At 40.9% G+C, this 27,595-nt stretch overlaps 1 protein-coding gene across 1 annotated transcript; it reads right to left on the bottom strand.

The window, feature by feature from the left end:
- Positions 1 to 630: 630 nt before the first annotated feature.
- Positions 631 to 11,874, bottom strand: LOC113010072 (nuclear GTPase SLIP-GC-like). The gene is made up of 16 exons (XM_026148900.1): positions 10,977 to 11,874; positions 10,241 to 10,426; positions 8,290 to 8,314; positions 8,050 to 8,133; positions 6,947 to 7,034; positions 6,455 to 6,668; positions 6,137 to 6,358; positions 4,307 to 4,507; positions 4,057 to 4,229; positions 3,361 to 3,415; positions 3,185 to 3,272; positions 2,953 to 3,096; positions 1,403 to 1,587; positions 1,156 to 1,310; positions 920 to 1,037; positions 631 to 789 (listed from the first exon to the last, which is right to left on the bottom strand). The coding sequence occupies exons 1-16, from the start codon at positions 11,457 to 11,459 to the stop codon at positions 631 to 633; spliced, it is 2,580 nt and encodes an 859-aa protein (XP_026004685.1). The 5' UTR covers positions 11,460 to 11,874.
- Between the last annotated feature and the right edge of the window lie 15,721 nt (positions 11,875 to 27,595).

Genomic DNA, 27,595 nt, shown 5'->3' with positions numbered 1-27,595 from the left:
CTGCTGTAATATATTCGGTCTCATGGCAATTTATTTGTTACTACAGACTGCTGGCAACACTGAGCATCTGTTGGCGATAAAATGGCCGGCGGTGACAATCCAGCAAAGTGGAAGCATCTTGTCCTCCTTCCTGTATCCTGACCGATACACCATCTTGTTAGCTGCTAAACCTAAAAGAACTAGCCCTCACCTAACACTTCTCAACATTCAGTAACCCTACAAAAGTCACTGCTGTTTAGTTTTCTCTCTTCATTTATGTCTGAAGTGATAGCAGAGCTATACGTTTTGATTTTTTGAGAAATCTCTCAGTCAGAACATGGTATATCATATTTAGGTGGAAACTAGTGAGCTAACGTCCTGCTAGCTTCTAACCCAGTTAAATTTAATAAATTTTGTTTTCATGGATGTCTGGATGTTAAACGGATTACGACTGGGATTATTCTGACTATGGTAGCCGCAATGTTCAGACAATCCATCAAGCGGTGCGGCTTCGTAGCTTACCAAAGTCGTACTAAAACATTTTTTGACAGATTTTTGAATGCCGTGTACCACATGAAACGGTTGGAGGTCAGTAAGCACAACCAGAATTCATACATAAGGCGCACCGGATTTTTGAGAAACTAAAGGATTTTAAGTGTGCCTTATAATGCAAAAAATAAGGTAATTCACCTCTTTCTTACCTTCGTAGCATCCTTTCATGTTATTCTTGATTGTCTCTGTCAGACTGTTGTAGATCAATTTCTTTTGTGTGAGGATGGTTTTGTTGAGCTTTGTCTTCATTTTGTTTTCCTTAGAAACATGAAATACAGATTAACATTATTTAAAACAGCATTAAGGTAAAATAACACAAGTTCAGTGTTTGAATGACTTTCTAATAATAGCTAAGCTAACAGGTTCATGGATAGGGAAGTTCTTTTACCTCGGTCTGGAGAAATGTCAGTTGCAGTTCGACATTTTTGTACTTTTCAATCAGTGAATCAGTGCTGAGTGAAAACGTATCAATGGCCCCATTGAAATTTCCACATCTTAGGTCGTTTCTGAATGGGGCAAAGATGTGGTTTATAATAGCAGTATTAGCAAGTTTATGATATAGTGCAATTTGGATACATGTATTGTTGTACATATTGATGCTGTTCAGAATTAGATTATTCTCACGGGAAGGTCTTTCTGAATTTTTCATCAATGCTTTCAGTCAAACAAGATGCTAATATCATGTTGAGGTCTTTTCGCTTCCCTTTTTTTGGTTTCTGGATGCCATCATTCCTAACTGCAAACTTTAGCGTCATGTGAAAAGCTCCGCCACTCGTTTTCTGAAACAAAACAGAATTTTTTAAATTTTTTTTTAAACACATGGTCACAAAGTATCCTTAGGTCTTGTTCCAGTTGTAATTAAAACACATACACTGGGGTATAAGAAGGACTTCAGTTTTCTTTCACACAAATTTTGGGATTTTTCAACTCCGTCCCGTAGGTGTTGTTCAAAAGCTTTTGTAATGTCTTCAATTGCCGATTCACAAGGTCCCGAATCGATTCGATCCACAATTCGATTCAATTCGATTTGATTCAATTTGAATCGGGAAATTTTGCCTCAGACATAATTCAGATCATGCATCAGTACATTTCTATATTTTTATATCTATAAAAAGAAATGTGACACTTGTGAGACATAATCAAAGGTGTGAGCGTCACAGCAGATGCCTTTGTGTCAAAGTAGTTGAGGATAAAACACAGAAAAACATGAAGGTGATTTTCCTGGCCCTAGATCTTATAAAAATATTCTGCAGTAGATCAAAAACGATACAAAACCATTAATAACCATATGAACATTACGTGATGCTGCTGACATAAAGCAGAGATTTATTAGAGACACAGCTGAGCATTTTGCAATTTTGCATAATTTTAACAAGTTTAAATTTGTTCAGCATTCAACAGCAGAAATGAGGCTTTCTTTTCAGAAGTTAGGAAAAAACAGCAGCCGACAGCGCTGTAAACAACGGTAGATTTGTGCATAACAAGCAAGCGAATAATGCAGAAAAAAGATTTTTAGACGGGAAACTGATCTTGAAGTACAGAGAGAGAGAGAGAGAGAGCTGTGCATGTAGTGTGATTTTATCGAGGTGGCAGCAAAACAATAAGAGGGAATTCATGACGATGTTTATATGAAGCGTAGTTTGCTGCTTCTTTTGCTGCTGGTTCGGTCAATATTGTTTGGAGAGAGATAAAAGCTGCAGCTTCAGAATCAGGACAAAAAGGGCGTAAACACAAAGCGCGGACCCGCCGACGGATCAGAATCAGCGAGCTGTCGGCTTTCAGCCCCGACTGTGTCCGGGCCGTCGGGTGAGAAAGGCGACATCTCACTGATTCTGATCCGTCGGAGGCTCCGCGCTTTGTGTTTACGTCTTTGTGTAGAATCCGTGTTCCTGCTCTCATTTACTGTCTTAGCTGTTTGGTGGTTGTTGAAATTTTGTGAGGTTTAACCTGAGATTCTGGCATTTCGGGCAAAATAAATTTATATTAAAAAATCTATTCAGGATTTTAATGAATCGATATCACGTTATCCAAGCTAGAATCAATTTTAATCAATAAATCGATAATCAAAACCCACCCCTACTCAGAGCCCCATCCAAACTACCATCTTCACTACCCCAACAATCTAGACTCTCGGGGTCCTGTCCTAACTCCCATCATTTCATCTGTGGTCTCATTGGTTCACTGGAGTCTCATTGGTAAATAACTATTTAATCAAATTCTGTATCTCAATAAATAATATTCAGTTCTTCCAAATAATCTCTCCCCTTTCAATCACTAATAATAAATTACCACATATAGATTTATGATGTCCAGTATCCCACATTTTCAGTGAAGGTCAGCATGCCTTACAATATGTTAGTAAACTTTAGTGAACATTTTATGAACATTTTTATTTTATGACCTTTAAGAAGATTATGAATGAGGCTTTATTACCTGATCTTACCACTTCTCTGCTTCTGGCTCCTTGAATCAAAGACAGAATCCCATGAGCTCCAGACACATAGTTTGAGGTCTCTGAATGAGCGTCATTTAGATTTTTCAAAATTTCCTTGAGTTTCAGTATTTCTGTTATAAATTGAAAAAGAAATATAAATCTGAACAATACATTTTCTGTTACACAAAAAATACCATCACTGGTAGTGACTTCACCTACCATTGACATCTGGATTTACATTCTCCCCTTTGAGGAACTCTTTGGTGCTCACTGTGAAGACTTGGAAACTATCCTCACTGAAGTGATTCTGAGAACATTTTTGTTAGTCAGTTTTTATTTTTGGACCGTTTAAGAAAATAATTGTTTTAGATTTTGCTGTCAGATTGTAAATTTACCGTAATCGTTTTCCGCCTTTTGAATTCATTCATCACTGCTTTCTTGACTTTGTTTCTTTTAGAAAGGAAATAAAAATTGGATGTAAAAGTAATTTATTGTTAGTATTGTAATGGAAAATTTCAATTATTCTTATTTAAGGTTCAAGCATTTGTGTGCATACTTAGTTGTGGCACTGTAATGAAAACTTCCACTGAGCAGTCTAAAACTAGATGAACTTATTTCAGCCTCAGTAGTTGAAAAAATAACTCCTTTTGCAGGTGGTCATAATGCCAAGAGCATGAAACAGGATACGCATTGTTCAGTTAGGTTTCAGAGCGAGCTGCGTCATGTGCTGTATGATCACTTTCGGACTTCCTCACTTTTTTGGGGAATAAATAAAGGTGTGAGAGCTGCACTTCTGTTTCAGAGACTGCATGACGGCGCCTGACTGCGTGTGCTCTCTCTCATGCGCATGATAATAACGAATGTTCATTACAGCCGAATGTGTCTGTGGACTTTGTTAATTAAATTTCTACAACAGCATTTATCTATTTAGAAACTTATTAAAACACATATACATAGAGTTTTTTTAAATGTATAACTTTTAATAATGACTTTTAAACAACAAAGCAACAAAAAAGTGAAGTGTATGGTCACCATGTGTATCTGTTCCAAACTTTCTTTGTAATTTGCAATTTTTGGTATATTTGACTTACAGATCATCTGGTTTTTCATTATCTGACTTGGTGCAGATGAAATGAATTTGCTGACACTTTCGACCATTTCCCAGCAGGCTGCTGGCACCTTCCAGGATGTCCCAGGCTTCTCTTTCTGATGCTGCTCGAGTCATTTCAGTCACAATCCAAACTGTAGAACAACTGGCAATAAACTGAAAAGGAAATGAATGCATGTAAATTATAAATAACTAATGCTTTGAAGAAACATGACATGACTTCTGTGAATTACCTCTTTCCACATTTGATCTCTGCTTCTGTTAGAGTCACCGTTTCCAGGAAGGTCCATGAGTGTGACATGATCAAGAAAATCATTGTCTGGCACTTTGACAGTCACACACTTCACAAGTGGCCAGTACCACCTCTTTACTTCTTCTGTCTCATTTGACTCACTTCTTGTATATCTCACAAATTCTTCAGACAACCCTTCAGCCTGCAAAAAACAACAACAACAAGATAAATATAAGCCAATTGAATGTGTGTGCCCATAACAAAGGTTTTAATGATTGCATGAAAAAGAAGATGGGAAATTAAAATAAGACATCCTATCTCAAAAATCTGAAATGAAAACCAGGAAAATAAATCCAAAGTAATTAGATTTTTTTATTTAAAAAAGAAAGAAAGAAAGAAAGAAAGAAAATAAACCTTTTTTATATTTTACTGTGGATCACAGTAAGTGGCCTGGTTCTTAAATAGTGATTTCTTCTACTGCATGTAAACATTTGAAGCACTTTATAAAACTTGCCTCATTACCCCAAGCACTTTTTTCTGGGTATGTTATTTCTAGCTAACACTTACAAACATTCATTCTCTGATGGATGCATTGAAGATCAGCTTTACAAATGTGAAACTCTTCAACACCTCCACAAAGAAAACTGCAAGCTCCATAGTAACAGGATAATCAGACAGCAACAGGATAGTAAACCATAAAATTTTAACCACCACAATTTCACTTGTTTTTTTGTTTCTTGTTTGATGGATGTCAAACATTCTGGAAATGAAGCACATCGACATATCGCCGACATATATCTGCTCAGCAATAAACTGCAGCAACATCTGATTCACCAATGCTTTGTCTCTGTCTGCACTCTCCATTAGGGTGGCATTACATAGCGTGGACATCTTCTGTTAAATCCAGAATTGAATTCAAAATCCTGCTCCTCACATACAAGGTCTTAAATAATCAGGCCACATCTTATCTTAATGACCTTGTAGTACCATATCACCCTATTAGAGCGCTCCGCTCTCGCTCTGCAGGCCTACTTGTTGTTCCTAGAGTATTTAAAAGTAGAATGGGAGGGAGAGCCTTCAGTTTTCAGGCCCCTCTTCTGTGGAACCAGCTTCCAGTTTGGATTCAGGAGACAGACACTATCTCTACTTTTAAGATTAGGCTTAAAACTTTCCTTTTTGCTAAAGCATATAGTTAGGGCTGGACCAGGTGACCCTGAATCCTCCCTTAGTTATGCTGCAATAAACGTAGGCTGCCGGGGGATTCCCATGATGCATTGAGTTTTTCCTTTCCAGTCACCTTTCTCACTCACTATGTATTAATAGACCTCTCTGCATTGAATCATATCTGTTATTAACCTCTGTCTCTCTTCCACAGCATGTCTTTATCCTGTCTTCCTTCTCTCACCCCAACCGGTCGCAGCAGATTGCCGCCCCTCCCTGAGCCTGGTTCTGCCGGAGGTTTCTTCCTGTTAAAAGGGAGTTTTTCCTTCCCACTGTCGCCAAAGTGCTTGCTCATAGGGGATCATATGATTGTTGGGTTTTTCTCTGTATCTATGAAACGCCTTGAGGCGACTTTTGTTGTGATTTGGCGCTATATAAATAAAATTGAATTGAATTGAATTGAAAATCTTCCTGCTGCAAAGGTGCAGCATCAGGGTAGCTTAATGCTGCTTGGGTAACTATTGACTGCTCACTATGTGATGTTCATAAGCCACACACTGCTATGTATCTCACCCAAACTGTGGTCTAATATATGCTTTAAACTGCAAGTATTCCTTTGTTCTAGAAGAAGAACCAGATTTTATTTTGGTCTGTATTACTGCACACTTACTGAGTCACTTTTCAAAATTTTTATCTTGGACATTTGAAACTCTGGAATATCTCTGAAATATTTGTTGTCCATGAGGCTGTGAGTTGATTTTTCTTTCCACTCTTCTCCATACAGCGCTGATAACTTTCCATCAGGGTCAAGACAATCATCATTACCACCATCATCATCATCATCATCTTCTTCAAGAGCCAGTTTTAGGGACTGCACCTCATTTTCCCAATCCTACAAAAGATTATATCTTAATTTTAGTAAAGCAGTTTTTGTATCTACATTGTAACACATTACTTCAAAAATCACCATATTCATATTTCATTCTACCTTTTTTGTAATGAACTCGATGTGTGCCTCATACTTTGATCCATTGGTAGCCTCCACCTTTATCATTACTGAGGTACATGCACTGACACTTCCAGAAGGCAACAGGCCCTCCTTATTTATGATGGCATTGATTAAAGAACTCTTTCCAGCCCCGGTTCTACTAAAGACACCAACCAGGTGTCTCCTTTCTGTCTCCAAATCTTTGATTTTATCCCTGTTGAATGAGTTTAAATATGGATTAACTGACCCATTCTCAGAAATATCAAACTGAAAATGCAGTAAAATCAGAAAAAAATTGTTTTTTAAAATGTGTTGAAAAAATTCAACTGACTACTGGAACAAACTACACAGCTCCATGTTGAGCTCTGACCGAGTTTAAATCTTTAGTATGTTTATTATACCAAATACCAGCAAAATGTTACAGACTGTCCCAACTTCCTGGGAAATGGTTGGAAGAACATCCAACAAAAATAGAAAATCTTTATTACTCACTTTAGGAAAGCACTGAGTTTGTCACGGCCATGTAGTCCTTCACTGACACGTCTCATTATGTCTTTGACATCACACAGTATTTTTGTTTCTGTCAGAGAAACAGAAAAAAATCCTAATAAGTAGGAACCTGGAACCAGTGTAATGCAAATATGGTCCACTGATATGCAAATGTAACCCATGGTTATTTTATTGCCAATTGTATTCTATTTTTATTCTAATTTTAAGTGTTACTGTTTTGTTAAGTGTTGAGTTTTCCCATGAATGCACCATAGCGCTGTGCGTGGTGACTTTCTTTCCCTGCATCCGCCTGCATGGAGCTAGATGCGCAAAGCTGTGTGGAGATTCAGTCCTGCAACGTGTTGCGCTACAGAATTAATGTTTTCTTTGAAGAATATCCTGGCTGTTTTTTTTAAGTGGTAGAAATCTGCTGCAAGGACCAAGCGATGCCATCTAAGGACTGGATGCCACTAGAGGTGCCTAGAAAGGACGTTCTCAATCTGAAGGCCACCTGTTTCCTTGGAGAGTGGTAGGATACAACGATTTGTAATTTTTTTTTAAGGATTAACGTTTTTTAATGAGATCTCAGGACACTTTATGTTGCTACTTTTTTCCTTTTTGGGTCAGATCTGATTCCACTTAACACAAAACCTGATGCACCAAAAAGCAAAACAGTGACTAAAGACAATTCAAATAACTTGAACACTTACCACATACTGAACACAAAGTGCACTGAACTGAAATGGACAGCATGCCTGACACATTTATGGACACTTGAAGTGATATGTTGTACATTGTTGAAGATAAAGGTTTGTTCATGTCTATGTTTTGGACCATTTAAATGTTGAATACACTCAAATCACTTTTTTCCTTAAGTTGTTGTCAGTGTCTCATTCTGAGTGGAAGGTTTTTCCTTCTTTAAGTTGAGTTACCACTGCCAGTCTCCTTACGATCCTAACTGATCCCAACAAGAGGAGATTCTGAAATATTGTTTTTTCCTTGACCTTGGATGACAGATTACTGTGGATTTGACTGATTTTGACTACTCAGTTAAAAATGGTGACACAAAGCAGGAATAAGTGTGAGGATTTCATATATGTGTGTACCTGACTGTGATCCTGCTGCACAGTTGTCTTGTCGTTTAGGAGATGGTTGCCATTCGCCCAACTCAAGTTCTGACTTTCTTTTTCCTTTTTGGATTTAAACAAAATAATACAATTTAAAAAGAAAATCTGAATATTGAAACTTCTGATTATGGTGTATTTTAGATGTTGCAAAAATAATACTGTGAAAATAAATAAATAAATTAGATGTATTAAAATGAGAGTGAGATACATTTTTCTCACCTTTTTCACTTATGGATGGCAAATCCTGTGGAAGCATATAAATATTCAACTTTCACATTTAAAGTTAAATTATTATAAATTGTACATGTATGCATAATTGAATTTACAGAAGAAATCATTGCTCCTGTACAGAAACAATTTGTTCTTTAACAAACTGTCAAAAACATTCACATGCACTTTTTAAAATGTACACACTTATATTTACATATATTCTCAACTAGCACAGTGATTAAAAAAAAAAGCTGTTAGGGTAAAATGTGTATTCCAACATCAGGCAACTACATCAGTTGTTTAGTGGTTGGTGGAGGTTGTAAGAACTTTAAGTCGCAGGGTGGTCAGGCTTGTGTGACTGGGGCTTTGCTTTGACTCAGGTCACCTTAGTGTATATTTATGAAGAATGAAGGCATGCTGCTTCATTATCCGATTTCCAATAACCCTTACCTGATCCAAATCAGCTGTTGCTATCACTATGTAGCAGGGTGTGGTTTTTGCAGGGTGACACAATAGGACTTTCATGAATTTCCCCCATGCACATTAGTGGTGTGAGATACTGCTGGATTTGGTATTCCTTTTATACTAAGTAAATAAAGGCCCAGTATCAACGATTCTGATACAGATACTGATTCTTTTTAATAATTATGGTGGATGGTGGATCAAACTGCTAAATCAGAATGAATTTTCATGACCTGTAAGTGTTTGGGGGATTTTCTTTTCTTTGGATTATTAATTAAACCCAAGGACAGAAAACATATAATGAGAAGTCTGTATCACATCTACTTGTAGTTTAAATATAGTAACTGCACAGTATCCCTTTTACAGTTAACACAAAGGGGTTATGATATATTCGGGATATTTGTTTCAATCACAATAAATGTTATTGTGACACTTGAAAGCAGCAGCACTTAGATAGAGGTTGCCCTTAGGTTGCCTCTTTGATGATTCTAGGAGTAACAAAGAAACAGAAACCAGTATCCCAAAAAGTTAATTCTGTTCATCTGGACTGTTTTCAGTGGGAGAAACGTTTCATCGCTCATCCAAGTGACTTCTTCAGTCTCAGCTAACTGCAGGTTTCCCCAGCCTTATAAACATTTGCACTTTATATAGTTGGGGAAACTTGGGATTTACTTACCTGGATGATTGAGCATGTATCAAGACAGAAACTAATATCAATCTCATTATGCTCCTATTTATCAATATCAAAACAAACTTTGGCATCTATGTTTTGGTTTGATCCGCCCACCACCAGGGCCATGCAGATCTGTTTAAAGGGGCGGGTGCTCAAAGTTAAAAACAGGCACATAGAGCCAGGCTGAACAACAACACACATTCTTTAAGAATCTAATACGGAATCGCATCATACTATATCACTGTTTTACCTGATGGGGTACAATGTTGCTGTTGAGGAGTTTCTGCTGATCCTGCTCCTGATAGTGCAGGAGGAACGGGCTGTGTTGACTAAAGAATACGCTGTACACGTACTTACTGGCTTTTGTTGCACCAGTCTCCTACAGCTCTGCACCGCTCAGACGGCAAAGAATGCGCGTGCTCTTTGCGAGTTCGTTCCCGGTTCGTAACCAGCGCGCTCTGCCATCAAGTGCGATCATTGGTTAATGGTAGTCATGTGACTGATGGAAACCACATCCTTTTACTTAGCAAAACTATGATTAATAGTTAAATATTATTGTTGAGGGGAACAGACAGGACTGTACAGACTCCACACGCACACAAAAATAAACAAAAAATAGTAATAAAAATAAAAAATAAATAAAAATTATACTCAAGAAAAGGGCACTTGGGGAATCCATCAGGAAAGGGGCAGGTGCTCAAGCCCCCCCCCCCCCCCTCGCACGTGCCTGCCCACCACTAATACACACATGTAACCTTCACCAACTCCTCCAACAATGAGTAGTCTGCATGCAACCCCAATTCCCTGTCATACATGGCAGCTTACCAGAATCCCTCCTCGACCAGAGTTGGGTGTAGACATCCTGGTAACACTGTACACCTGCTGCACCTCCATGGTGTCCTCCTGGCATTCCTGTTGAAAATGTCCCAGGTCCCCACACTGCTCACGCACCTGTCCCTGTGTCTGTGCAGCCACCAATGAGCCAGGTACAGCGCCTGTCGCTGCCAGGACCTGGGGTTTGAGAGCAGAGAGGAAATGGTTGTTGGAGCGTAGCCAGTGGTCCTCAATGGTCAGTGTCGCTGGCACAGGCACGGAAAGTTTGCTCCTTGGGGCCAGTAGGGTACCAAAAAGTGATCATCTGCCAAAAAGGGGTTTCCAGCATTTGCCAAAAAGTTTACTGCAGGAATTTAAGCTGTTATAAATTACTTGTTGACTTAGAATCTGTCAAAAATATCGCTCATGACGAATATCAAGTAACTTCAAATCAGGGTAAAACGTAATTGACAATAACAATGTTTTTTTCAAGAGAGAGCTAGCCAAGAGGGCATCAGAAATAACAAATATAACATCACAGTTCTATAATCAAAAAGAACTGGATTGATGACAATATGGGTACAAATACGCATAAAGTCATAAAGATACTTGGAAGACAGATCATTTCTTTATTTTATATACAACCCTTCCATAAACCCTGTTGACTAAAGTGTATTTACTAACATAAGTAAAGATATTAGACTTAAAAAACCAAAACATCAAAAATCACTCTTTTGCAGATGCTCACCTCCCCTGGCTGCGATCTTCTGGGGTTTTCCGTCCGCGCCGCCAGGTGTTCTTCAGCCAGCCTCACTGCCGCCTCCAGATTGGGTGGCTTGCGACACTTGACCCAGTCCGCCATTTCCCTTGGGAGCCCCTCCACAAACTGCTCCAGAACGACAGCCTCCAGCAGCTGCGCCTCCCCACTGCCAGGATGCAGCCACCTCCCCGCGTCGTACAGGAGCTGCTGGGCAAAAGCCGAAGGCCCTTCTTGTGGTCCCATGCGGCAACCACGGAAGCGGCGACGATGGTCTTCTGGAGAGAGTTCCAGGTGGAGCGGATTCGCAGCGGCCCCAGACTGAGGCAAAAGGTTTAGTAGCATCTGCGTCTGCCGCTGGTGCAGTACTGCCTGCTGCTGCTGCAGTACTGCCTGCTGCTGCTGCACGTCCGCCATGTCGGCCAACATGTGAGCCAGTGCGCGAACTTGCTGTAGATTCTGTGGGTTTGACATGTCGTAGCGGCAAGCTGGGCACCACTGTATCACTCTGTTACTGATCTCTGTTATGACACACACAAGGAGACAGTTCTGCGTCACGTTTCACTAATAGTTTTTATTTAGTTCACAACTCGAAGCCACTCGTTTCACACCGTGGCAGGCATCAGCTCTTTCTCCCAGCCTCCCCTGCTGCTGTCACCTGAACTTGCTCTACCCCTCACCTGATGCTAAACCACAACCTGCCACAAAATGATATGTTGAAATTTAATGTAATTAGCGCACCATAAAAGTTCTAAAACAAACTCACCTGTATGTATTAACGTAAGTGACACTTTTCAGATGAAAGATAAGAAATAACAAATTAATTTCACTCTGGGTCCAGCCAGGCATGGACTGGGACAAAAAATCAGCCCGGGCATTTTGACTAGAGACCGGCCCACCAGGTTATATAGGAAAAACCATAAAGCCTTTGAATGAAAACAAACACTGTTGTCACTGTGATGTACGCTGTCTTGTTGGTATATATGTATCAATCTAATAAACTTAAACCTACACCATCCTCCCTATTCTGGTATTCGAAACAGTACTTAATGGAAATATTAAGCAACCTAACTAATAGGGTTGACAAATCCTACCCCCACCCCCCCAAAAAAACCAAACAAAAATAGGGAACCACCCCCCACCCTCTGCCTCGTGATGCTTAATTGACATAATCGTCTTTAATTTAATGCACATGTAAAAACAAATGCACAGAAATCAATTATTAACACACTACAATAATTAAATAATAATTTCTTCAACATAATTGTAGACTGCACAGATGATACCTTCAGAAAGGAAAAACTACCATAGCTTAGAGTATATATTAGACTTAATATTTACTAGATACAATAATGGATTTTTATACATTTTACATCAAATGAAAACTTTGTTTGTAAGATTCAGATAATTATTTATTAAAAACCAGACATTTTAAATGAGAATTTCCCGGTTAACCCCGGCAAAACTTAGCTAGATCCGCCCCTGCACAGTTACCAGCTGTCAGCTACATAAAAAAGGATCCTGGTGTTATTTGTCTCTCAGAAACAGTTCATAACTTCCCTTCAACTCATTCATGTCACCTAAAAGGTAAACCTGTTTCTCCATCACCTGTTCAGCTCTGATGATTCAGTAAGGACATTTCCTGGTTTCATCTTCATGTTTCCCTCTCACCACATATCCAAACTGATATCATGACCAGCAGCTTTTACAGCTGTGTTTGCAGCAAACATCAGCTGATACTAGAAAGTAATATTGAATCAATTCTAACAACAGCTGATCAAGCTTAAACTTGCTGCTATTGTTTAGTTCAACATCCGCTGGTTTCCTCTTTCTGGCACAAAGTGGGCAAGCGAGAGAGACGGGAAGATCGGTGAGTGTTAAGGAGTGGATGTGTAAGGTAAGGTAAGGACGGAAGGGAACGGTAAGTGACGGAAGTGATGTTGTAGGTGACGTCAGACGCCGGAGATTTTGGCGGAGAAAAAGCAAATGGTAGCATAGAGTTTAACAAAGGTTTTCCAAGCTTCAGTATTACCAAATATACTAATCAATTGTCATATAACTAACAACATCTGTTTTATCATCTCTAACACCCTGGAGGACAACGGGGAGAGTTTAGACGCTCTCCAAGATTACATCGACCGCTGTTTTCAAGATTTAGTAATGCATAAGGCCCAGAGTGCATCTTCCCCGGCCAAAATCGAGACGCCGTCATCGAAGAGAAGTCGCCAGGCAGACTCCCCCGGTACAACATCGCCTGCCGGCAAAGACATCGCAGAAATCCTGGAGTCAATCGACAAGCGATTGTCCAGTTTCGATGCGAGGCTGTCCCTGGTGGAGATTTTACACCGGGAATTTAAATCTCTGAGAGAATCCCTGGAATTCAGCCAGCAGCAGGTGGAAACGCTTGCCGCTGAAAATGCCACGCTACGGGAGTCGGTTAAATCTCTCACCGATAACGTGACCCAGCTAAACATTGAAAATAAAAAAATAAAAGAGTCCGTTATCGATCTACAAGCCCGTAGCATGAGAGATAATCTTGTGTTTTCTGGTATTCCAGAAACTGCCGGAGAGGACGCAGAGGCAACGTTGAAAAACTTCATTAAAATCCACCTGAAGCTGCCAGAGGACACCGTAAAGAACATCGACTTCGATAGAGTACATCGTTTGGGGGGCGCGCGGTCGCGGACCGGGAGACCACGGCCTATTGTGGCCAAATTCAGTCAATTCAAACAGAAGGAACAGGTGAAGAGTCGCGGCAGAGAGCTGAAAGGAACGGACTTCAGCGTGAACGACCAGTTCCCCAAAGAGATCCTGGAACGACGCAAGGTCCTGTTCCCAGTTCGACGTAGCTTCATCCAGAAAGGCTCCCGTGCTGTCATCACCGTGGACCGGCTCTACGTGGACGGACAGCTTTACCGCGACCTCGGCACCACACCGTGGTTATATTAACTGCACTCCAGATAAGAACCCGCTACACTCTTTTCTTATTCATTCACACTCTCTCCTTTAACATGAGTTTAAGCTAGTAATATCAATATGATGTCATAGCAGATATAACACCGTCATCCTCCGTCATTGCTTTAATTGGAATGTTTCCGTTTTGTTTCTTTTTTTTGTTGTCGCTCACAGTTCATGTGGTTTCTTTCTTTCTCTTGTCTTTCACTGCTGTGGCCACCTACTTCCCCACTCACCTACAAACAACACCCTCTATTTCTCCATATTTTCACAACACGATCACGCAAACACATCAGCTCAACGGCAGCACATTCACAACAGCTTCACAGCACGCACAGACTTGCAGGACACATAAGCAAGCCACGCTTGTTCATATTAGTGAATATTCACACACATAGTCAGACTTATGGAGTCTCTCACCACACTTCTTTCTCTCTTTCTATTTATAGACAAAGGATGTTTCCATATTCTCTCCACCTGTCTAAACGAAACACCCAGCATACATCATTAGACATACACGCACAATTAAGGGCATGCTGAGGTTTGTCACATGGAATGTAAATGGAGCTGGCACCAGAGGAAAGAGGTTAAAAATATTTAACCAGCTTAAAAAACTACAGGCAGATGTTGTTTTATTACAAGAAACTCACAAACCTGTCACAGGTTTAAATGAACTTAAAACACCTGAGTTTCCTAACGTGTTTGCAGCCGGTTATAATTCTAGACAACGGGGAGTAGCAATTTTAATACATAAAAATGTTAATTTTACAGTACTCGATACAGTTATAGATCCAGAGGGTAGATTTCTAATTATTAAACTATCAATATTGAACAAAAAACTATGTGTTGTTAGTATATATGGTCCAAATGTTGATGAACCCTCATTCTTCCACGGTTTTTTTAGTGCACTCTCTGAACACCTTGATTGCACACTCATTCTTGGAGGTGACCTCAACCTTGGACTAAATGAAGAAATGGATAGGCTCAACACAACAGGAACTCAGCGTAATTGGCAGTCCACAAATATAATCAAACAGTATATGAACGACTTTGGTCTTTGCGATGCATGGCGCTCTCTTCACCCCACCAGTAAGGAATATACTTTTTTCTCGCATGTTCATCACTCTTACTCTCGTCTGGATTATTTTTTGGTCAGCAGCTCACTGCTGTGTGACATTTCAGACACTGAGATTCATCCTATAGCTGTCAGCGATCATGCTCCTGTATCTTTAACACTAATGCACAAGAATAATACTACGCCAAGTAAAAACTGGAGATTTAATATATCACTACTTAAAGATGAAGACTTTATTAAATACTTTAAAAAGGAATGGACTTCATATTTAGACTTTAATGACACTCCCGGAATATCTGCTTCTGTTCTATGGGAAGCAGGGAAAGCTGTGATGAGAGGTAAAATAATTTCTTTCTCATCACACAAAAAGAAAGAAGAAAACAAAAATATTCAGGAATTAGAAAAAAACATCAAATCACTAGAAGAAGCCTACGCGTCCCACCAAGATCAGGAAACATTGAACAAAATATGCAAAACAAAACTAGAATTAAATGAAACTATTAATAAAAAAACACAATTCCTTATACAAAGACTTCGCTTGCAGAATTTTGAACACAGTAACAAATCAGGTCGATTTCTAGCTAACCAGCAAAAAATAAATAAAGAAAAAATAACTATATGTGCTGCTAAAGATTTATCGGGGAACACAATATATGATCCTGGAAGAATAAACAACATTTTTAGGGATTTCTATGAAACTTTATACTCACCACAAATAAACCCATCTAAAAATGAAATTGATCTGTTTCTTGACAACGTACCTCTTCCAAAATTACTAGACAGTCAAGCAATGGAACTGGATTCGCCACTGACGCCAAGTGAACTCCAGGAAGCCCTGATAAGTATGCCCAATAATAAGGCTCCAGGTCCAGACGGCTTCCCTGCAGAATTCTACAAAGAATTCTGGACAATTTTGGCACCAGTATTCCACAGCATGTTGCAGGAAATCGAGGAAAAGGGCAGACTACCACCAAATATGAATTCTGCCAACATTAGTCTCCTGCTAAAACCAGACAAAGACCCTTTATTTCCCTCAAGCTATCGTCCAATTTCTCTTTTGAATGTAGACCTTAAAATAATCTGCAAAGCTCTCTCAAAGAGATTAGAGAAAATGACCCCCCTCTTAATTCATCCTGACCAAACTGGTTTCATAAAAGGTCGGCACTCCTCAACAAACACTCGTAGATTACTTAATTTAATAGACTACTCATACGATAAAAACATCGAAACCATAATATTATCTCTAGATGCAGAAAAAGCATTTGACAGAGTTAATTGGAAATTTTTATTCGCAACTTTACACAAATTTGGTTTTGGAAACTCTTTCATAAACTGGATAAGAATATTATACAATTCCCCAACGGCTCGTATCAGAACAAATGACCAGACATCCTCCAGCTTCTGTCTCCTGAGGGGCACCAGACAGGGATGCCCACTCTCCCCTTCACTTTTTGCAATTTTTATCGAACCTCTAGCAGCAGCATTTAGACAGGCTACAACAATTAAGGGCATAAAATGTAAGAACATAGAACACCTCTCTGAGGTAATTACTTTAATAAACTGGTTTTCAAGAGTTTCAGATTATTCAATTAACTGGCCAAAATCTACAGTTCTCCCCATTAACTGCTCCTTCCATAACTCTTCCTCTGCCCCACTGCAATCCGGAAATATTAAATATTTAGGTATTAATGTCTCTCCTAAGCTTTCAGACTTAACTAAACTAAACCACATCCCACTTCTAAAGAAAGTAGAAGGCGATCTGACTAGATGGAAATCTTTACCCATATCACTCATGGGAAGGGTCGCCACTATAAAAATGATGATCTTGCCAAAAATAAATTACTTATTTTTGATGATCCCTAACAAACCATCACAAGATTGGTTCAGATCTCTGGATTCATATATTTCCAAATTCCTTTGGAAAGATAAACCCCCGCGTATTAGCTTAAAAACGCTACAAAGAACCAAGGATAGAGGAGGATTAGATCTGCCTAATTTTCACCAATACTTCTTAGCCAACAGGCTTCAGTTCATCTCAGAATGGTTAAAACATACCTTCTTAGTTGAGCCCTGGCTAGATGTTGAACAGGCACTATGCAAGGATCTAGAGATTTCAGACCTACCATTTATTAGCTCAAACATCAAAAGACATGAATGCTTTAAAAGTATCAACATCAGCTTTTCTCTAACAGCATGGTGGGAGTTTCTAAAAATAACGGAGTCTTCATTAATCCCATGCAAACGTACACCTATCTGGAATAACCCTGACATATTACAAAACAATAATATGATTAATTTCCCAGAATGGAGTTGTAAAGGAATTAAATACTTAGAACATATATTAGAGGGAACAGAATTTATTCCATTTGACAGACTAGTTGAACAATATGGGATCAACAAGACAAGGTTTTTAGAATATCAACAAATTAAATCCATAGTAAAAAAGAAATTTAACCTCAGTCAAGTTGTATTAGTATTAGTATAGTAGTATTAGTTGAGGCAATTATCTGCCATGGGGTAATTAAGAGGTGTTTATCCCTTATCCAAAACAATGTGATGAATGTAAACACAGTGTGCCAGCTTTCATGTTAAGCCAGCAGCCAGCTGAACAGCAGTATTAAATCAAATGAAAATGCATTGCTTCTCAGTGTATCCCCTTAAAGCATGCGCGGGTGGGATTTCCAGGTTGTTTGTGCAACAGCCTGCAAATGTGTTTATGCTCACTTGTGTGCATCCTCCTACACCGTGTCTCCACTCACGCCAGCATGCGTCTGTAGGTATTAGAGATGGCACGATACCACTTTTTTATGTCCGATACCGATACCGATATCATAAATTTGGATATCTGCCGATACCGATATGAATCCGATATAGTGTTTTTTAATCAACAAAACTGTTTTTTAAATATCTTGCTGCATTTTGTATAAGTTCATACTCAAGTTTAAAACAACAACTACACTAAAGCTATTCTGTTATACCTGTGTACAAAAAAAATATTTCATAGTTCAGCAATACTGATCAATCTAATAAACTTAAACCTACACCATCCTCCCTATTCTGGTATTTTAAAGAGTACTTAGCGTAAATATTAAGCAACCTAACTAATAGGGTTCCAACTCCCAGCAACAACAAAAATAAATAAATAAAAAATAGGGAACCATCCCTCACGCTCCACCTCATGATGCTTAATCGACGTAATCAACCTTAATTTGATGCAGTGTGAAAAAAAATGCACAGAAATCAATTATTTTTCAAGAAATATTAAATAGATTCAACATCTTTCTTCAACAAAATTGCAGACTGCACAGATGGTACCTTCCCAAAGGAAAAAGTACTATAGCTTACTAGGGTATATTAGACTTAATAGTCACTATATACAGTAATTGACTTCTATTCATTTTACATCAAATTAAAACTTTGGGTGTCAGATAATTATTTATTAAAAGCTAGACATTTTAAATGAGAATAAGAAAGAAAAGTATGTCTTTGTGCCCCCTTTTCCCTGTTCATGCCCTATCGGCCCCCCTGGCTAAACTTTGCTAGATCCGCCCCTGCACAGTTACCAGCCGTCAGCTACGTAGAAAAAGATCCTGGAGTAGAAAGTAATAATAAATAAATTCTAACAACAGCTGATCAAGCTTAAACGTGCTGCTGTTGTTCAGCCGCTGGTTTCCTCTTTCTGGTGCAAAGTGGGCCAAAAACAAACAAGAGACACGGACTCGCGACAGAAAAGCCGATCAGCTGATCATTAAGCAGTTTCACGATTGAAGTAGCAGCCGGAGAGCGAGAGGCAGTCGCTCCATATATCGCTTGTTAAGCTTAACGCAGGAATGCTTTACAAACATTCAGAGATGGACTTACACACTTGCTTTACTTCTCTCGGGATAACTTTGTCGGAGATGAAATGCCGGGTTGCTAGCGAAGCTCCACATGCTATCCAGACCACCGACAGGTCCCGCATGCCACAGCTGCTCTATCACGTGATGCATACTGCTCCGACTGCTAACGTTCTGAGGTGAGTTACGGCGTGTTGCAAGTTTTGTGAGGTGCTTTCGTGATATTTAATGGATCGGATTACATTTTTTATTTTTCTCCGATATCCGATCCAGTAATTTAGGTCAGTATCGGACCGATACCGATACGTAATATCGGATCGGTCCATCTCTAGTAGGTATGTGCTAATGTGCACACAAATGTTTTCCACATTGGTGTGACAAGGATAATCATATCCAGGGAGCACAAACCCATGCTGAATGCTTCTCACACAGATGGGAGGAAAAAGGAGGAATGCATTAAAAAAAAAATCCAGAGGAAACGAGACTGAGTGTACACCCACAGACAGTCGTGCAAGTGTAAAACTTATGATATGTGGAAATCTACTGGCAAAGGAGCCAAGCGAGGCCGCCATCACCTGGAGTGGGTGAAACAAATCTAATATTTACTGAAAGCGATGACCCTCATGACCTTCTGCTTTCAACGTAGAAAACATAGAGACGAGGACAATTGAGTCAGTCATATCTCCAGTGTGTGCTCTGAGAGTGATTAAGACTAGAGCACATTCATTACTGGCCCAGCTCAGACAGAGAGGGGCTTCAGAGCAGAGCCCTTGTGTTGGACTGTTTGGATGTCCTATCCCCTTGTATCTCTTTGACTACTTCCAACACAAGGCTCTATTCAACCAGACTGGGAACAAATGTTTCCTTATGTGACCCTGAGTACCTAAGCTTCAGCAGGATATAGAGAAGAGCCTATGAGACTGAAAGAGAGACATTACTGAAGGCCATACCTCTGCTCTTATAGAGGGATATAAGCTGGATCACAGGTGGGGACAGGGGGAAGGATGGTAATGACCTTACAGAAATAACAGGGTGGATGGCACAATGACACATATTTCCCAATAACTATATGCTGTTTCTCTGGTAACCACAAAATTGCTAGTCTGCTTAGGTTTCCGTTCTTTATTTTCTCACTTTCCCACTTCTCATGAGTGTTATTACTTCTACATCCGCCTGGGAATTAATTGGGTAAACATCAGCCAGGAAACATGAGGTTAGATTCCATGTTGGCAGCTCATGTAATTTCACATACAGCCAACATGCAGATTTCCGTCTGTTTTTTTTTTTTGGCACGCCTGTGGGAATGGGCAAAGTGTAGCAAAACAGAGGTCAAGGCAAGGTTTCTCACTGAAGTGGGTGAAAATTTCTCATGTGAAACTAAAAATGGCTTTCACCAGTTTTACATAATGAGACACAATGTGGCATATACCTCTTTTCTATAGAATCACCCAGGATAAAGAGCTAATCCTCTTGTGCTATGAGACTGATAGAGCTGGATTCCTTCCAGCACCTTAGGGAGTCAGATCTATGGAAGAGAGAGCCTTTCAAAGAAAACCATGTAATCAATGGCACAATCCCCCTCAAACCCCCTCATTTGATTGATGCTAACCGTAAAGATTTTAGTAAATCAGTTCGCTCAAGCCTTTCCCATCTCATCTTGCATTAAGATGTCAAACTGTAACTGGAGTTCCAGTGTTTACCCAACCAAGTTTTCTCACTTGAGGAGAAATTAAATGAACTTTTGGCCTGGACTAGGCTTACAGAACCACTGACATGTAGCCTATATGACTCATTCAGTCTTTCACTGGACACAGGCGGAATTTATTCGGAGAAACACACCCTTGCTGGCGTGTAGCATAGTTTGACCATTGCAGGTGTCTTGGTTTATTGGGTTTCTATGTCAAAGAGCAAATCTTAGTCTATAAAAACCTAAATTTATAGCTCTAATTATGAACACACTAAGCACCAAGGAGCATGCAGCTGCATACCTGTGCATGCATTTCAAGGAGCATGAGTTCTGGCTTGGTGACTCTACAAAGAGCCCTCATGAAGTTTAAAATTTTAAACAGGAAAAAATGAAGGTGAGGCTAAAATTGTTCAAATAGGGGAAATACTATGAGTAAGTTTACACCTCTAGTTGGAGAATAAGCATATGAAGCCTTTTTTAAAATTTTTCCTCTGGATGCTTTTCTAAATGTCTCTGTGTGTGGGGAGGGGTCAGGGGGTAGATTTTGGTGCAAGCAGTGTGTAGGCAGCTGGGAGTGTGGCAGGGCTATGCGTGACTAGGAGAAATACACCTGTCTCTGTGCTCAGGTATGGAGGGGGAGTCGGCAAGCAGGGGCCTGCCAGGTGAACAATGCTCCCTATTGTACCTTGCGCTCTGACTGCTGATACTCGCAGGAGAGGAAGCCCTGATCCCAGTGTGTGCGTAGCTCGCTTGCCCGTCTCTCCCTCCCTGCTCACACAATCACACGAGTTACACAGCCAAATTATTTACAGTACACATATTGCGCTGACCGCAGGCGCCCTGAGCTAAATCCCAACAGCTCTGCCTTTTACACGCAAGTTGCCAATCAGAGCAGTGACTGACAGATTTTTTTATAAGATAAGATAAGATAAGATAACCTTTATTAGTCCCACACGTGGGAAATTTGTTTTGTCACAGCAGGAAGTGGACAGTGCAAAAGTTATGAGGCAAAAATTAGAATACAATAAGAATAAATACAGTACACAACTGTACAGAATAGAATAAAATAAAATACTATATACAGTAGAATAAAATAAAATAAATATACAATAAGATAAAAATAGAATACAAATACAAATACTATATACAACTGAGTAAAAATACAACGATGACAGAAAGGATTATTGCACTTAGTATTATTGCATATGTATGGATGTGTGTGCTTGATCAGTTAAAGTCTTTATTATGGAGTCTGACAGCAGTGGGGAGGAAAGACCTGCGAAATCTCTCCGTCCCACACCGTGGGTGCTGCAGCCTGCCACTGAGGGAGCTGCTCAGTGCTGTCACAGTCTGCTGCATGGGGTGGGAGATGTTGTCCATCAGGGATGACAGCTTAGCCGCCGTTCTCCTGTCACTCACCACCTCCACTGGGTCCAGAGGGCATCCTAGAACAGAGCTGGCCCTTCGGATCACCCGGTTCAGTCTCTTCCTGTCCCCAGCAGAGATGCTGCCGCCCCAGCAGACCACACCATAAAAGATAGCAGAAGCCACAACAGAGTCATAGAATTTCTTCAGGAGTGGGCCCTCCACTCCAAACGACCTGAGTCTCCGCAGCAGGTACAGCCTGCTCTGCCCTTTCCTGTAGAGGGCGTCTGAGTTATGAGTCCAGTCCAGTCTATTGTTCAGATGAACACCAAGGTACCTGTAGCTGTCCACAGCCTCAATGTCCATACCTTGGATGTTCAGTGGTTGCAGTGGAGAATGCTTGTGCCTGCGGAAGTCTACCACCAGTTCCTTGGTTTTACTGGCGTTGATCTGGAGGTAGTTCAGCTGGCACCAGTCCACAAAGTCTTGGGTCAGACCTCTGTACTCCTTGTCGTCCCCATCAGTGATGAGGCCGACTATTGCAGAGTCATCAGAGAACTTCTGCAGGAAGCACTGGGTGGAATTGTGGGAGAAGTCTGCAGTGTAGATGGTGAAGAGGAACGGAGCCAGAACCGTTCCCTGTGGGGCCCCCGTACTGCAGACGACCCTGTCCGACACACAGCCCTGAGTCCTCACATACTGTGGTCGGTCGGTGAGGTAGTCCAGGATCCAGGTAGTGAGGTGATGGTCCACTCCAGAGTTCACCAGCTTGTCCTTTAGAACCGAGGGAAGAATGGTGTTGAAGGCACTGGAGAAATCAAAGAACATGATTCTCACAGTGCTTCCAGCGGTCTCCAGGTGAGCGAGGGAACGATGTAGGAGGTGAATGACGGCATCATCCGCTCCAATGCCAGGCTGGTAGGCAAACTGAAGTGGGTCCAGTGATGAGCTTATTAGGCGCCGAAGCTGAGCCAGGACCAACCGCTCCAGGGTCTTCATCAGGTGGGATGTCAGAGCCACCGGCCTGTAGCTGTTGAGGTCCTTGGGGCGTGAAGTCTTTGGCACTGGTACAACACAGGAGGTTTTCCAGAGCTGTGGAACTCTTCCCAACCTCAGGCTCAGGTTGAAGAGGTGCTCCATCACCCCACACAGTTGGTCCGCGCAGGACCTGACGACCCTCGAGCTGATGCCATCTGGACCCACTGCCTTCTTGCCATTAATCCTCCTCAGTTCCCTCCTAACCTGGGTGGTTGAGAGAGACAGGCTGGAGCCTTGTGTTGAGTGTGTATTGGATGCTGTTGTTGGGGGGGGGGGGAGTGAGCAGGGTGAATAGAGGAGGTGTGAAGTGTCTGAGGTGGAACAGCAGCAGTGGGGGTGGGTGAGTCTGCAGCCGATGTTGCAGACTGCCTCATGGCTGAGTCAAATCTGTTGAAGAAATGATTCAGTTCATTTGCCCACCTCACATCCCTCCCAGGCAGAGAGTTCTGCTGTTTGTGGCCCGAGATGGTTCTGAGGCCTCTCCAGACTTCACCAACGTTGTTTTGTTGAAGCTGGTTCTCCATCTTCTGCCTGTAGCTCTCCTTCCCATTCCTTATCAGTCCCCTCCGCTCTCTCTGCACCCTTTTCAACTCCTCTTTGTCTCTGGATTTGAAGGCCCTCCTCTTCTGCTTGAGGACGGTTTTAATTTCTGGGGTAATCCAAGGTTTGTTGTTGGAGAAACACCGTACAGTCCTGGTAGGTACAGTGTTATCCACACAGAAGTTTATATAGTCAGTAATGCATGTAGTAAGGCTGTCGATGTCCTCACCGTGGTCATCACAAATCACCTCCCACACAGTCGACTCAAAACAATCCTTAAGAGCCTCCTCGCTCTCCTCTGACCATCTCTGTACTGTGCGGGTGGCTGGTGGCTGGTACACAGGGACAAGGTGCACCAGGTTGTGATCAGATCTGCCCAGGGGAGGGAGAGGTGATGAACTGTATGCCTCTTCTGCATTGGCATACAGTAAGTCCAGTGTTTTATTGACTCTGGTTGGGCAGGTCACATACTGGGTGAAGGTGGGCAGTGTGGAGTCCAGTGAGGCATGATTGAAGTCCCCTGATATTATGAGAAGTCCCCTGATATTATTATATCCAAAAAGTTGAAATGTTGGATTTTGTAAAAGTTCTAATTGTGTTGAGGATATTTTGTATGTGCAGTATTATGAAGGGGAATATACAACACACTGTCATAATAATATAAATGGTAAAAAAAAAAAGAAAAAAAACATGTCTTAATAGGTGTGAATGTTATTCGTAGAGAGATTATTCAGAGGTGTCACTTTAAGGGTCTATAATTGAGAGCACACAATGTAAATACATGACGTGACTGTTGATAGTAATCTATTATCAGTTCTACGCCAACCCATGTTTTTCCAGCCTTTTTATTCTCGTTGCAGATAAGGCAATTTTGACACGGAGAGTCATGCAGATACTGTAGATTGCAGATTGAGAGAGACCCCCAAAGAAAGTAAAAGGGGGGTCGCCTATTGGTGAATTACTGACACTCTCTGTACTTTCAGCAACAAAAGCTGTCTCTCATTTTGTTGTGATTTGTTGGGCAATTATAGAGGGAAAGAAATGAACAGGGTAACTATGGGGAGGGTCTGGAATGTGTGGGAATGCTAAACATCTGCTTTGAGAAGTTCTGGGTTGAGCTTGGACAGTCGCAAGTAAATATCTCTGCCAAACAGAAACTCCAGCTGTTCCACAGATGGCATCAGTTATTTTGTCCCATTTGTTGTTAAAAAAAGCCCATGTTTGCCTTAAAATAATCTAAGTGCCTTTGATCTTCCTTAACCTTTTCCATTGTGTGACAAGGAGAGCTGCAGTGTAAATGCCACCACTTATCTATTCCTGTTAAATTCCTCGACTTGTGTCGGTGTGTGCTTGTGGGCATGTATAACACCAACGCTATCTCATGTGAGTGTGTGTGTGCTCACTGACTAATGAAATACAGTCTTCATAAAGGTAGTATTGTTAAGTTGCGTGCGAAGCTCATGCTTTAGGCTTTGGGTCCCCGCCCACCCCTGTAAACCACGGCCTTTTTTTCCTCTCCTTTTTTGCCTTCTACACCTTCCCCTTTCTCTTTGTTACAGGTAAACATTTGATGTCCGCACGCAATCCCCGGAGAGTCTCCTCCCCTTGTTCTTTCCTCAGCTCCAAGGCTTACTCACACTCTCTTTTACACACACTTACCACACACCTCTCATTCTCAGTCTCTCGCTCATGCACCCTCTGACACGCTACCTTTCCCTCCCCATTCTTCTGAAATTCCTCTCCTTACTGACTCAGCACCTGTTTCCTATAGAGGACATGAAGTTTCCTTCTGTTGCTCGAGAAACTGGTTGAATATCTGATTGACTCTGAACATTCAGTTTCACAAACACTTTACACACACGTTTTTTGTTACTGAACGTTCGTCTCCTTTGTCTGTGTCGTTCCTTCCTGTTTGTTGTATTTGTTTTTTTAACCAGTTTGTCCTGCAATATTGTGTTACATTACATGAAGTTTGTCTCTTTTTTATTTCTATGTGCTTGTATTTCTTTTTAACATGTTCAAAATTAAGATTCAATTCAATTCAAAGTTATGGACAAAACCAACAAGACTTATTTCAGTAAATTTGCTTTTTTAATTCAAGTTAATGTTGCCAGAATCAAAACTAGAATTCCTCCTGGAATCACACTGGCCACAACAAAGTCTCAGATACCGGAGACCGATAAACACGGGGTTGGTGTGTTGAAGTTTACTTGGGCAAGACACAAAACCCCAAGATCCTCCTGAGCGTAGTCTAGGCTCTTAGATGGTTCTGCCTGCAGCTTTCAAGAATTTATCTAAGGTTAGATAGTAATATACAAGCACTTAATATTTAATATTTCATTGCCAACTACATGCATGTCACATCCCATGACTGCATCCCTTAGAGTTGGCACCATATGCTAAAGCTTGCCAGCCAGGTTACGCAAAACTGCCTTTCTGCTAGTTTCCACGATAGTCGGTGCTCCAAGAACCGCATTTTGTCACAGACTCATAAGATGAGAACATGCCAGCTCTGCTGTCACTTCTGGTAATATCGATACCAACAAAATTACCTTTGGCACACTAGAAAATAATCTGCATTGGTGGGGGTACACCCTGGATACGTTTCCAGCCCATCATAGGGATAAAAGAGAGACAGAAAACCACATCTACTGACAGTTTAGATTAACTTAAAAAGTGTGTACGGTCAGTGAGGGGAAAATGAAAACACAGCCCAGAGCCTGCTTTCTGTGAGGTGGCAATGCTACTGAGCACCACCATCGTGATATGATTTGACAATCCAAAATGTGAGAAAAGGGGGGAAAAAAAGGATTTCTCACTGATTTAAATCAGAAAGAGATTATACTGTTTTAACCGCTTTCAACTTGTGTAACCTTCAATTTTCTGTTTCAGGTGTTGTACATAGTTTTGGTACAGCTTTTACTGACATACAAAAATATGTGTGAATAACTTCCAAAATATTTATTGGTGTGTGCGTGAATGATTATGATCCAACACTTAAACTTAAACTCCTGGGGAAGGTAATAAAACAAGTCGAAATCTGGTCTGCAGACTCAAGCTCTAGTACTACTGCCAACCTCAGTCACGCACTTCCTTTGAGCTGCACTTCACCACAAACTGTGAAGCAATGAAAAGTCCTGTCAGGTTCCGATACACGAAGATCCATGATTAATGACCGTCATGGCTAAGCAGGGGAAAACCAAAACCTCTGTGCCAATGTTAGCAGCATCAAATAGAGCTGAAATCACTGAAAATGAATGCAAGAGAAAAGGAGAATCGTTTTATCATGTCAAGGACACACACACACACACACACACACACACACAATGCGAAACCCACACGAACGTGCATGTCTGTACACATACTCACATGCTGCGTAGTAACAAACCCAAAAGTGCTTGCAAAGTTCACACATGAGAGACAACTGCATATACACATCGCTGTTCTCCAGTATGCTTAGATCATATATGAACAAAGATTCAGGATTCTCTCAGATTAATTGATAAATAAATGTAATACCTGAGTCCTGCCTCCATCTATCAGTTTTTTTTCTCCTGATCCAATTCAGCATCGCAGCATTTTACTGCTGTCATAGCAGTAAAAGGTGGGGTGCACCCTGGCGTGGTCTGTTGAAGAAATGATTGCGCTACCGTAGTCCTGGTCCGGATGGAAAAATGGCATCGTTTCATAAAAAGTGAAAGTGAAACTGCTTTTAGCCGAATGGTGACCGTCGAAACGCTTCTCCCGCTCGTTCTTTGCTCGATGATCGCCTTATGTCCGCGGAAACTCAGCTGCGTCTTCTTGACCTGTCGGAGCTTGTTTTCCAGCTTCCTCCACTTGCAAACCATCGATTCATTAATCTTAAATTCTCTCGCCGCTGCTCGATTTCCATGTTCCTCCGCGTAGCTGATGGCCTTCAGTTTAAACTGTGCTTCGTAAGCGTGTCTCTTTGCCATTTTCAGGGTTGTTAAAACAACGATGTCCTGCATAACGCACATACCTGTTCTTTTATACAGGTATGTGCAATAAAGTCAACGCACACACTTCACCCTTTAGCGTTCTCATGGTGTTCTCTACTACGTCCTCCTTACAACACAAAGGGCGCACTGCGCTA

Source organism: Astatotilapia calliptera, chromosome 18, assembly GCF_900246225.1.
Source record: "Astatotilapia calliptera chromosome 18, fAstCal1.2, whole genome shotgun sequence".
NCBI lineage: Eukaryota > Metazoa > Chordata > Actinopteri > Cichliformes > Cichlidae > Astatotilapia > Astatotilapia calliptera.
The sequence above is the reverse complement of the archived record's forward strand: the minus strand, read 5'-3'. Positions and strand labels throughout refer to the sequence as shown.